Genomic DNA, 14,036 nt, shown 5'->3' on the forward strand with positions numbered 1-14,036 from the left:
TCTCATATGCCCCTCCTTGCTCACTTTCAAACTCATGGCCCCTTTTTTCGTTCGTAGTTGTTACACACATATATGTCCTTAAACAGAACCTGCTTAGTCTGTGTAATGTTACAAGTCAAACCTGTTTCCAGGGCTGACTACTTGCTGTTGGAGAACCAGTTGCTGTGCTCTTCTCTAGGGAAGATTTTGTCCCCCACTCCCAGCATTCCTTAGTTGTCCGTAGTTCTCTGTGTAGGGCTGATGTCTCATGGACTTTCTCCCATTCAGTATTGTTGTGAACGTTTAGGTTTTCAAAATCAATTATTAACTGGTAGATATTTTAATATGAATTTGTCATTTTTAAATAACAACTCTTACATACATTGGACAGCTTCTGTTTTCTGTGAGTCACCAAGAGGTCTTTCTTTTCTGTATTCCACAAAGTTCCTCTTGGACTGAACTCCAGGTCCCCAATGCCATTTCTGTCCCCCAGGTGCCACTTTTGACTCAGAATAGAAAGACAATTGTGTGGTGGCAGGCAGGCAGGGAGGGAGGGAGGGAGGGAGGGAGGGAACCTGAGGTTTCAGAGCATGCTCTGTCCTCATCTTTTGAACTCCACCTCGAGGGGCTGAGTTCTCCCAGAGGGAGCAGAGGAGGATTGTAGATGGGTGGTGCCATTTTATGGGTTGAATTAGAAAGAGGCCAGGAATGTGCTTGATTCTTTGCTCATTTGGGGAGATGGGCAGGAGGTGACTGGGAGCGTGTTCTTGGCTTGAGGCCAGGGCACAGAGACGGGTCTGCTGCCTTCCAAGTTCTCCTCACCCTCAGCTGTCTGCCCTGTTACTGCAGTCACGTCAGCTGTGCACACCATTCCTGGGTACAGACTTTAGGCTCCCTGCCACAGAATCTGCATATATTAACCATTGTCTGCAAAAAAAATCGTGATGGATTGGCTTCCCTTGAAGCATCCATTTTGATTTATAAACTGCCACGCAGGCAGCCACAAAAACTGAGATGTCCCAGTTTCCAACAAAGGGGAGGGAGGCAGTGTCTTGTTTCCCACCAGGAGTCTATTAGAAAGCCTGGGCTCTTGGTGGGCCCGGCCCTGAATAGTCTCACAACCTTGAAGAAGCTGGGCAGAGGACTGGCAGTGTGTGGTGCTGAGGGAGAGGGCAGTCACATAGTGGCAGTTCTGGGCTAGGGCTCTGTTGACTGTCACACAGGCTGGGAACCACCAGGAGCCAGGTCATAGTTCTGCAGATTTGCCAGCAGAGCTTTTGAAGTCAGCAGTGAGTGTCACATGGCAAGCAAAGAAACAGTGGTTGTTGTTGACCTGGATAAACCCTGATAGTAGACTCTGGGCCAAGAATGTTCCATGAGCATTTGTGATTTTAAAGTTCTTTGGAACCATTCCATAGAATTCTCTTGCATAACCCCCTGCCTCAAGACATGTTTCCACTCCAAGATTTCTTTATTTGTATGGATAGATGTTTGAGGCTATGTACCATGGGCATACAATGGCTCTGAAAGCCAGAAAAGGGCATCAGATAGCCTGGAACTGGAATTATGGATGGTTGTGAATCATCATGTGAGTGCTGGGAATTGATCTGAGTCCTCTGGAAGAGCATCCAGTGCTCTTAACCACTGAGCCATCTCCAGCCTTCTAACAGCATGTTTCCGTTTAAGATAATAGTATTCTTAAGGAGAATGCCCTGCCATCTTGAGGATGAGACTGACAGATGTCATAACTAAACCTTCATCTTAACTAGGAGTGGGGGCTGGGGTGTGCCCTTGTCTACCTTGTGATGTGCAGAGATGAAATGGAATAGATCACTTCTATTTCCCCGAGATCTGCAGAGGATTCCTGAGGTCTCTCTGGAGAGCTGAAAAGAGCTTCACTTAAATTTATTTTTACCTTCTCTTCAAGCAAAGCCATCACATTCATTGCCTGAAGCCTCTCCCTGTCCCCCTGTCCCGTACAGTTTGTGGCTAGGCAGGGGACCAAAGGAGACTGATGTGGGATGTGAACAGTACCAAGAATGGAAACAGTCATCCTCACAGCTCATATCTTCAGCTAATGTGCTAGTTACGGAATACTGGCTGAGGCCCTTCTTCCATCACACATGCAGAAGGCTTGGAGAGAATCTGTATTTACTTGATTCTCAGGTCCTTTGTCTTTAGCCTTCTGCATATCTCTGGGCTCTCTGTCCATCTCTCATGTTCTAACACTTCCACCCTGGTCCAAATTGTCATCATCTTTCAGTTGTCTCCAGATGGTAGCATGACCCTAGGTGGGGGACCTCCTTCAGCTAAGGGCAGTTTTATAGAGTGTGTGATGGAGTTGACAGCTTTCTGGGGCTTCAGTTTGTGGTGCAGATGCTAAGTCAGCTGTTCTCAACCTGTAGGTCACTAGCGCTTTGGGGGGTCAAATGACCCTTTCACAGGGGCCACATATCAGATGCTTTGCATATCAGATATTTATATTAGGACTCATAACAATAGAAAATTGCAGTTATGAATTAACAATGAAAATAATTTTATGGTTGGGGGTCACCACAACATGAGGAACTGTGTTAAAGGGTCACAGTACTAGGAAGGATGAGAACCACTGCTTTAGATGGCATAGTGTGGCACCAGTGATTAATGGACAGACAGACAGATGGACGGATGTAGATAAATTTAACCAGAATTGATCTATGAGACAACGCTTGACATACTACGTGTTCTACACTCTAATCTCTTCTCTTTTTTGGTGGTCAGTGTGGCCCTAGGGCCTTGTGCATCCTGGGAAAAGTGTTCTACCACTGAGCAAGACTCTCAGCCCTTCTGTTTGTTTGATTTGATTGTTTCCATTATTCTGGAAATGCATATTTGAAAAAAAGAAAAGATGATCGGAGCACTGGCTGGCATCAGCAGGGGTCAGCAAAGAATGCTGAGGAAATACAAAGGCGGCACATTCATGTGCAACTAGGGAATTGAAGATGCTTTCTTTCACAGAAGGGGAATTGTCTGGAAGGTAATTCAGAAGAGAAGGAGCCACTCTGCTGTGTGAAGCCTTGGATGGGAGGGTGAGATGCACTGAGATTGGCTGATCTGGCATGTGTGCCTCATTGGGGAAAAATGTATTTTGGTGACCTAGAAATGAAAGCCCTCTCTTCCAGGCTAGCCTCAGGCTAGCAGCCCCACAGCTGGCTTGCTGGTCTTCAGAAAATAGCGCCACAGAGGTGATGCTTCAGCAGGCATTTCTGAACGAACAGTTGTTTTTCTCCTGCATTCATTTTAGGGAGGAGACAAAGGAAAGCCTAAGCATGCTTGAGTGGGTCTCGTTTTGCCTTGATATTGAATTATTTTATATGGAATGACAATCAGCATAGTTCTTTACATCAAAGGGATACAGAAAGAAGGAAGGGGAAGGAGTGGATTTGTGACTCTCTGATGGACCCACAGGCCTCAGTGCCTGTGATCTCCAAAAACCTGTGTGTGTGTGTGTGTGTGTGTGTGTGTGTGTGTGTGTGTGTGTGTGTGTGTGTTAGCCCAAGGTCAATGCTGCATATCTCCCTCCATTGCTCTTCATATCTTTTGACACAGGGTCTTTCCCTAAACCTGGAGATCATTGATTCAATTGTCTGGCTGGTCAACAACAGCAGGCACCCACTTGTCTTTGCTGTCCTCCAAACCTAGTGCCAAGGTTAGAGATGTGCACTGGGGTGCCTGGTATCCTTTGTGGGTGCCTGGATTCACACTCAGATCTTGTGCTCATGCTGTGGGCTCCTAGCCTTCCCAGAAGTCCTTCTTCATCCTTTCTTGGACAGAATTTTTCTATACCTTTGTCTTTAGCACTAATATTTTGGTTGTTTTTTCTTCTAGATTTTGGTTGGTTCACTAGCTTTTGTTACTGTTAAATATCTCAGTAGGAAACAAAACATTTCGTATTCAGAAATGACTGTAGTTGCAATCTGACATCTCTATTTTTTTGTGAATAATTTTATTTAATTCATCTCCATTTAGAAGACTGTTTTCATTTCATAGAAATCTAATTTTCAATTTTTTCATTGGATTTACAAATTAGATTCAAATTCAAATGATGTCTATATTTTTACTTTTAATTACTCTTAAGAGTAGAAATAAATTAAAATTTTGATAAGAGTGTGGAAATTTCACTTAATTATTCCCTGTGGAAGTAAGATCTGCCTTTGTTATCCTGACTCCAAATTTTTAGAACATTACAAAAAGAAGTATATGTGAAGCAGAGATGAACATATCAATGTTGAACTCATGTGAAATATGATTTTTTAAAAACATACAGCACTTGTGATATAGAGGCAGGAAGGTCGTGAAGTCAAGGTATGCCTTGGCTCTATAATGAATTCAAGTTCAGCCTGAGCTACCCAAGATTGTCTCAAAAGGAAAACTAGGAGCTGGGGAGATGGCTTGAGGAGGAAGGCACTCCCTGTACACAACAGAACCTGAGTTTAAATCCACACACTGTAAACCCAGCGCTCCCGTAGTGAGAGGGAAATGGAGACAGGAGCTGGAGAACCCTGCGAGCCCACAGACCCACTAGCCGAGCACACAAAGACACAAGCAAAGAAGAGATGTTGTCTCAAACAAGGCAGAAAAGGTGTGCACCATCACCTGAGGTTGTTCACACACACATACACTCACACATATACATGCATATGTGCACATACATATACACACACATACACACACATATGCATACATATGTGCACATACATATACACACACTCACATATACACTCACTCATACACACATATATACGCGCACACACTCATGCACACCATATATATACACACACACACACACACATATATGCAATATTTAAGAAAACAAAGCAAAAATCGTTTTCCAATTTCAACAATAAGGATTTGTAATCCAGGTCCTGAATGGCAGAAAGGAGATAAAGAATACTATATCTTGATATATGGGTCTCATTAGCTGTGAGATTTGGGCCTCATCCCTAAAAAATAGGATTGTTTGGTACATTATGGGGCTGTTCTTATCAATTTACTCTTGTTTTTATGATGTAGCTTCTTTGAAAACTGTCTCCATCCTAACTGTGCCTCAGGTTTTTAATGATCTTGAAGTCAGCTGACTGCTAACCATTCCTCAAAGGTCTGCCTTAATCTGGATGGTAACCAGCTTTGACATCCTCCAGTGATGTCAAAGGCAGCTCATGCTGAGCAGGGTCCTCCCTGGTCCTTTTTGGTCCTTCCTGACCATCAGAGTTTGACAGCTCGGCAGCCTCCCTGCTCAGCTGTGAGGATCCTCTGCCTGGGCCTGAGCTGAGGCTGTTCATTGTTCCGTTTGCAGAATCTCACTTACGCCCAACCTGCCTTCTTAAGGTGGCATCAGCCATGTGTCAGCTCCACCAGAAGTCATCCTTTCAGCTTGAAAGCGAAATTCAAACTGAGTGTAGAGCTGTTGTTTTATTTTCTACACTCATAGACAACACTAAATGAATGAAGCCACAAAAAAGTCATATATCCTTAATTTTTAAAATAGCAGTTATTTTATTGATTTCCAACCAAGAATTTGCCAGTGCCTTCTGTGTGAAATTTAACAGGGTTGATTTTCTCCTCTGTTCTCTGGCCTTAGGCCAGCCCCACACTGTAGAGTAGCTCTATTCTGTCCCAGCTGCTGCTCTTTAATTAGACGTTGGGGTACCCTTGTAACAAATCATTCACTCAAAGAAGACCTGTGCTTCTGAAGGAGTTAAAAACCTTGTGTGTAGTTTCTCAGATTCTGTGTTGGCAGAAGTACCATATAGACCTTCATGGGGAGAAAGGGACTCAGGATGTGTCTAGACTTGGATGCTCAAGGTCCTGAGCAGAGCAGATCATATGAAGGGCTGATTCCAGGAGTAGGGTTGCAAATGATGCCCGAGCGGAGAGAAAGGAAGAGACAGACAGAAGGGGCAGTGTTGATACAGTGGGCACCAAGCAGTGACGGAAACAGGATGTGTCCCTTGGTAGCACAGAGGTGGGGATTGATTGAGAGGGAGAGCAGTGATACTTTAATTAAATCTAGAAGAAAACTAGACGTATTGCAGGATCAAGAAGGCAAACACCTAGAAGAGAGACTATTCCAGCGGCCAAAAACAATAGTGTTTAGAGAGCTTCAAACATTTGGACCACAGAGTCAGAGCCAGTGGGCCACTATCCAGCTGATTTGCACAAAGGGGGCCAGCCCTTGGACAGTGCTATTAGCCACTTGCGGGGATTTCCTTTGCCCAGCCAAGGGCACCATTCAGAGAATTCTAACAGAAATTAGTTGGTGCCCTTTGTCTTTCAGTTTTTAGAGGAGAAACACTGTTCCAGATGTGGTTGACAGTCTTTCAAGCTAGCTGTGGGTTTCTCCCTGAAGACAGTAGTGCAGTATCACAGTATTCCTCAGACCTCCAGGACTCTGACAGCTATCTAGGACACATCAAGACAGTGCTGTGACTGCTCTATCTTCCTGTGACCTTGACTGTTCCAACTCAGAAATTAAGACTCCCCAGGCTTGGGTACTGAGTCCTAGTACCACTGTTTCCCTCCGTCACTGTGGAAGTAAATTTTCAGATGCTCCTAGGGATGAAGAGTTGAAAGTGGTCCCTGTCCTGTTTCTTGTCACCAAGTGTTGGCTCCACACATTTACCAATGCCCAGCTGACAATGGCAGTTGTAGCCAGTTGATTTTGTTGATACTGTTTTTCAGTCATGAGGATTGACCCTGAAACCTTGTGTATGCTGGGCTTGTGCTCTACCACTAAACCATATTCCTAGCCCAAAATGCAGAATGTTTTAAGAACTGAAAGTAAGTCTCTTCAGTTCCTATTTACTGAGATTTCCTCATTTCCTCCATCCAGGCTGGTCTCTGCTTGTGCGTGAATCTGCCACACACACAAGCCCTGGTCTAGTGCTATTGATATAAAGAAAACTGGATAGTCCAACATGCCCATTTCATTTACTTGATGACCCCTGTGAAAATGAGTAAAAAAGATGATTAGGTCTTCAAAACATTTCTATTATCTATCTATGCTTTTGTCTTGTTTCTGGCATACTGGAATATTGATCTAGCCATTGATCTTTATGTGATTGGAACAGAACACTAACATTGTTCATAACAACTAAATCTTTTGAAATGATGTTTGTTTGTTTTTTTCTTACAGGGTCGTCATGTCAAAACAGGGCAGCTTGCAGCCATTAAGGTTATGGATGTCACAGGGGTAAGGCATTTTTATCACATCATCTCATTAGCTACATAGTTGTGAAGTGAGTGACAGAAAAAAAAATTGCCAGAAAAGTGATCTTCCTAAATATTCCAGATCCTTTCCCGTTTGTGATTCGTATGAAGAAATACAAATCTGCACAGCCAACTGAACAGGCCATGAATAAATCACTTCAATTAAATCCAATACTACACACTGCCTTAGGCTGTTAGACTGGATAATATGTGCCAATAATTTACATAAACATAACCACAGACATTTGCATTTGAAGGCAAAGCAAGGATTCCAAAGTATTAAAATTGTAACACTGAAATTACAAAGAAGAGATGGGCCTTAGCTGTTTCCCTAAAGGCTGCCCAACACTGAAGTAGAGGAGATCTTGGATAGTTATAAAATTCTCATACTATACTTAATATGAACATTTTCTAAAATAAAATATTTTTGACCAAATAATCACCCACAAATTTCTATTTATTAAAGAACAACTCTAAACCAAACTTCTGTGTGGATGATAAAACAATCTAATATTCCTTTAGACTTTATATTAAATACAATAGAATGCCTTCAATATTTTTGCTTGGTCTAATTTAAAATATTTTAATGACTTTTCAAGATTGTAGAATGGAAATCAGATTTTAAAGGATTCATAGGACATCAAGACATTTTATTAATTTTCTATTGTTCTGGGAATTTTTCCAAGATGTCTGTCTTTTTATGTTATACATAAAAGCTAAAAGACCAGAGTCTCTGTTTGTTCAGAAGTAAACTACTGAATATAAACAGACATCAAGTGAATGAGTCACACAAATATATCAATAACAAAGAAACAGATTTTATAAAAGAAAAAGGACACACTGTCTGCATATTAGCTGTGAAGCCCCCTTTAGATGGTCTGTTAACTTTGGTAAGTATGTGTTGGAAGGTTCTTCAGAAAACCTGTCACCAATATCCATACATATCAAACATAGCATTAATTATTTGTTTATTCATTCTTTATTACTGATCTAAACTTCTCTCTAAATTATTCTTTTCAGTTTAATTAATATAATATAGGAACAAGATTTTCCTTTTATTACCAGTTGACTGACACTAAAATGTTTATTATTAGTTGTGTGGTTTTGTGTTTCTTTTTACTGTCCTTGGTACATTTTTTCAATTTCAGTGTTGTAAACTAATTCAAATATTTGACCTAAACCAGTTTATTAAGTCAACTGACTAAGAAAAGTGCATGGATTATCTAAATTAGATTTATGTTCTGCCACTTGAAACAGAGGGTTAAGCATGATAAAAAGTATCTTTTTTCCATCATGTTAAAAAGAATCTAGACGTTGACAGTTACAATGCTTGGTGTTAATTATGAAACTGATAAAAATCTAGAATCTCTGGAGAGACAGGCCTCTGAGCATGCCTGTGGAGGGAGGTGTCTTGATTTTATCAGTGGAGAGGAAAAGACTTGCCCACTCTGGGTGGCACCATTCCCCTGGCTGGGATCCTGGACTGTGTAGTAGAGAAAGAGGACTGAGCAGCATCTGAAGCCATCACTCTCTGGTCCTGATGATGGATACCATGTGACCAGCTGCTCCAGACTCCAGCCACCATTACTTTCCTCTTGTGGTGGGCTGAACCCTTGACCTGTGACCATGATGAAACCCTCTCCCTCAATTTGCTTTTATTTGAATATGCATCACAGCAGCTAGGAAAGAAATGAGGAGTATCAGGGTGCTCTGCAGCAGTGTGGTGAGACAGAGGATGCTCATCCTTCTGCTCTGTCACTTTACCTCACAGCCTCCCTGCCTGTGAGGGCCACTTTGGTGTTTGGTATAACCATGGATTTTATTCATCACTAAAAGATAAGGTGGCAGAGGGACACAGAGAAGTTCCTACCAGTGAAATATTTTCTTCTGGAACGCCTAACAGAGTATCTAGTTAAAAGTTCAGGTCCTGTGGAAAGGGCTCCAAGAGCCCCTACCCCTGACTGAGGCTCCTGGGGAAGGGAGAGTCAGTTTCCTTGAAGGATATGGCTCCTGGTAGGTCAGGCCACACTCCAGAGGATGGCTCCACATCTAGGAGTCTATGGACAGCACAAATTGAAAGAGGACACAGAAGTGGGGCATAGGGACAGGGAAGTGTGGAGGAGGAGTTAGGGGAAAATTGGGGCAAATACAATGAAAATGTCTTGTATAAAATTCTCAGTGACCTCTCTGTCTCTCTCTCTTTCTCTCTCTCTCTCTCTCTCTCTCTCTCTCTCTCTCTCTCTCCCTCAATAAAGCTCTAAAAAGGTAAAGTAAAAAAAAAAATTCTCAATGAATTAACTTAATTGTTTTTTAAACGCAGAAAAAATAGGTCCTAATGGGATCCAGAAGGAATGGGAGGGAAGATGTGTAGGCTGTATATAATCTAAATACACTATATACTTATAAGAAATCACCAGAAAATAAAAAAAAATATAGCTCCTATAAGCCAGAAGTAAAGGAGTGGATATTGGAATAGTGAATTAGCAGGATATGACACACAACTCAAAATCTGGTATAGTGAGCCTCTATTTATAAGCTCATACTAAATGTATAAGCCTTTTACAAAGCCCCAACTACAAAACGAATCAGGTTTTGTTTAGCAGATTTGCTGTTATCCTTGGATTGAGTCACACTTGTGCATAATAAGATGCACTTGGTGTCTTAGCGACTAATGGTTGTGATGAACCAAGGTGGCCACACTGTGGATTGAGTTCTGTTGTGTGTCTCTGTGACAGCTGAGTTTCACTGACATCACAGCCAGGGGTACATAAAGTTGTTTATTGCTGTGAAAGTGGAAGTCGAGGACAATAAATATCACTCTTCTAGTTCCTGGTTTTCCAGGTGAGGTTTTAAATTATTCCAAGAACAACTGTTAGTACTCCTGGGCTACCTTGTTTGCAATCAAAAAATGTTACTCAATTATATAGCCTGGAAATGCGTGTATTTCTATATGGTTAAGGAATATCAGCTAGCCTTTCTCACTGGGTTTCTGTTGGCAAGCAAACCCTTTGAAAATTATTTGACAGCTTTTCTCTCTATTGTCCCAAGGCTGGTAGACAGAGAAGACCATTCTACATATTTCAAAGTGCTAGCCTGTTACATAAAACAGGCTCTTTACGGCATATGAGTTCTGCTGTCTTGGAGAACCCATTTTCAGAAGAGTGGGATGCAGTTCTGTGATTTAGTCACAGCTTTGACTCTTATTTAACCACTGACCTCGACAAAGGCAGATGTGGTGTACAGCAGGAGATGGGTTTACTGTTGCCCTGCTATCTGAGGCAGGAGCCAATGAGCTTTGCATCGGCTCATCCCTGCCCATCACTGTCCGCAACAGCTTTTCCTGTTAAATTCTGGTGTTCCCTTTAGAAAGCAATCGATTCCGTTCCGTCACATTGTCTTTTGTGTGTTAGGGAATCCGGAGCAAATGCTTCTCAACAATTATTTTAATTGTGCTCATTATGGCTGTTCTGTTCAAAGCTGAGATGAGTTCTTACAGGTTGTCTTTGTTGGTTGTTCCATGACCTACTTCAAAGTGACTGCAGTTCATTGTGATGGAACCAATGAGGACAGAAGCCTGAAATTCATTTTCAAATTCTTTCTTTCAGTCTATATTGCTTCCTTTTATAGAAAACGGTCGCGAAGAGGCCAAACGCAGAGCCTGCATCCTTCCAGTCTTAGCACTGAGACACCTCAACATTGGCGGGATTGGCTTCAAAGTTCCTCTTTACATTCCATCTTGGTCTTCAGAGTCCATTTAGGTTCCTAAATCATTATGAATATGCTCCCGTTTCATTTGAAAACTCCACATTTACCTACAGGAATTAAGAGTACCTAGACCCATTAGAGTGGTATTTGTCAAAGCGCCAGCAAGTGGCCCCTCAATAGTTCTGGGGTGTCCACAAAACATGCAGATACCCAGGCCTGCTGTAGAGTCCCTGCTGGTTCTCCCCTTTTTACAAATTCCTTAGGAGACATACTAGGGCCGGAGCTGTAACCCAGCAGTTAAGAGTCTAGTGCTCTTCTAGAGGACCTGAGTGTGAGTCCTTGTACTCACATTATGGACAACTCACAGCTGCCTGTAACACCAGCTCTGGGGATATCCCATGTCTCTGACCTTCATGGGTACCTGCATTCACATACATGTACCCACATGAAGACACACATACATGCTTGTCATTAAAAATGTAAAATAACTCTTTAAAAAGAGAGAAAGATGCCACACTACCAAAGGTATGGATTTCCTTTCCTGGCATTTTGTATCTACCTTTTTCTGGCCCCCATGTGTGGTGAAACTGGGGGTCTTTGACTATAAATATTCCCACTTTCAAGTCAAAACTATTGGTGTAAATTAATCCCTTTATGGTGACAGCCTAAACTACATCTAAGACATAATCAAATAATAACCATTTCTAAGCTTTCACCTTTATACCAACCAATCATGGTTTCATTAATCAAGGCATTTTGAATTTTATTACTCTTCCCATTCACACTAAAGGAAGCTGAAAAAGGACTTTACTAGCTTGTGTATATTTAAAACACACAATATGCACACACACACACACACACACACACACACACACACACACACACTCACAAAACTCAGCAAGGTCCAGAAACACATGTGGCATGATGAGAGTTCTGTCTCTGGACTCTACTTTCTGCTCTGACTTCCTCTTTAGCACTTCTCCACTAAAAAAGTGCTGGAGTGAGTATGTGTGGCCTGTCTTGAGTCCAGGATCTCAATCTCTGGGTCTTTCCAGCTACATCTGGGTTGGAAACCTGGCTTGAAAGTACCACAGGAAAGGCTGATTCTCAAAGGGTAGTCTGAGAACTAGTGAAGAAGAAGCAAGGATAGTGTCAGATCAACAAAACAGGGAGATCCATTCACATCCAACCATCATGCTCACCTCATCCATCATGTCTTATGCTGGCATCAGAGTGAGGATGTTCAGACTTATTTGGTCCTTAAATGTCCTTCTACTTACCTTTTTATATTCCAGCCCCAAATAAATAATACTGGAAGCTAACACTGATTCAAATTTTTCCAAATTGCTCTAAATGCTGTGTGTATGGATAAATATACACATATGTGTGTGTACATATAATCTCATATTTAGATATATATTTTATCCCCTCAATAACTTTAAAAATGGGTTAATTTGTCCCATTTCAGAGATATGGAACCCAAGCATATTAAGTACCTGGCTTAATGTAGCATGGTTATTAAAATGATATACAATTTAATACCATCCTTTATTTATACCCTTTTGACTTTATAGCTATAGGTCTACAATTAATGTAGAAAGATATTTACTGTTTAATTTAGAGTGAATCCATTTCCTCACTGGTGTGTTTAACAAACATCCACTAGTACATTATGACAGGTCCTGAACATTAAAAGGTGAAAACTTGGGCATTCATTTGAAGAGGACCTCGTGGTAGCATAACCTTCCTCCAAATATCTACAAAGTTCTTATAAAATTGATAATAAAGTTGTCTATTGTGTTTGAGGGGTCAGTCATCTGAACCTAACCCTGGGATGTCAAACAGGCAATGATTCCCAGCCAAGGATGCAAAGTGTGCACAGAGCTGAGGCCGCATGTTCTGGAAATTGTGCTGTCAAGTTTTGATGTTTAGAAATACCAAGAAAAGACTGATACAAGATAAATCTGGACAGGGTCTCAAGAGGTAGCTCAGTGGTTAGAAGCTTGGACCCACATTTGGTTCCCAGCACTCATGCTGGGTAGCTCACAGCTGACTGTAATGCCAGATCTAACAGATCAACTCTGAGAGCATTTACAAACACACACACACACACACACACACACACACACACACAAAGACACACACGTGCATGCACACATATACACTTGCATGCCCACATGCATACACAGGCACACAGATGCAGGCACGCACAAGTACATGCACATGTGCATGCATACACAATTTAAAATTAAAAATATATCTTAAGATAAATATAGACAAATTGATTCAGATCATGAGTGAATTAAACACTAAGACAAGGGCTTTATAAGGTTTTCAAAGTTTTTGTTTCTTCCCAATACATCAATTCAGTCAAATTGTCCTGAGGAAAATTCAATGTATACATGAGTTTAAAGAGGATTTCTCTTGTTAAACACTGATTTAAGAAGCCCTTAAGTCTTTACCTCTTTTCCAAAATATTGCCAGAGCCTCCTCAAAGAGCAGAACATGTCAGCAGCAGGGTACTGTGCTTCACTGTCCTTAGGATCTCCATAAGCCCAGCTTCCTGAAGTTCCCAGCTCTGCCTTTATGGGTCCTTGTAGACGCAGTCTATGGCCAGCCCCATCTGTTTTGAAAGGCTACCATAGAGGCTCCCCCACATAGTCCCGGTAGAGTTTGCACATTGTCAAAGGGCCCAGGGAATGTTAGCTGAACTGACCCAAAAATAAAATAAAAATCTGTCTTAGGTTGTTGGGTAGAGTCAAGGAGACATGTTATCCCAAATACATTTGGTTCTTTGCTCCCAAAGTGGGGACATTCTATAGAGTAATTAGTAGCCTAACACACACTAATAATATATTATGCACAATGGCCCAGAGCAAAATAAAATGTCTAACACTGGGTGCTTGCTTTGAGCCAAACACTACCATTCTTAATACACAAAACTGAAAAAAAAAATCCCCCAGAGGGATATTGTTAGTATATTCATTTGACAAATAAGGAATTGAAACAGTAAGGCTTAAGTAAGTTACCCAAACTCAACAGATAATAAATGGCAGAGGTGATAATGAATCCAGGACTCAGGGTGTACCCCTATTTCCCAAGGC

At 41.6% G+C, this 14,036-nt stretch overlaps 1 protein-coding gene across 8 annotated transcripts in view; it reads left to right on the forward strand.

Moving 5' to 3' along the window:
* The window catches only part of Tnik (TRAF2 and NCK interacting kinase), a 423,448-nt gene that overhangs the window by 244,774 nt on the left and 164,638 nt on the right, over window positions 1-14,036 (forward strand). For all 8 annotated transcript variants that reach the window (XM_036189717.1, XM_036189718.1, XM_036189723.1 and 5 more), the window contains exon 3: window positions 7,154-7,210. In XM_036189717.1, the coding sequence (XP_036045610.1) occupies window positions 7,154-7,210 (57 nt within the window). The remainder of the gene's footprint in view (window positions 1-7,153; window positions 7,211-14,036) is intronic.

The sequence above is a fragment of the Onychomys torridus genome, chromosome 6 (assembly GCF_903995425.1).
Source record: "Onychomys torridus chromosome 6, mOncTor1.1, whole genome shotgun sequence".
Taxonomy (NCBI): domain Eukaryota; kingdom Metazoa; phylum Chordata; class Mammalia; order Rodentia; family Cricetidae; genus Onychomys; species Onychomys torridus.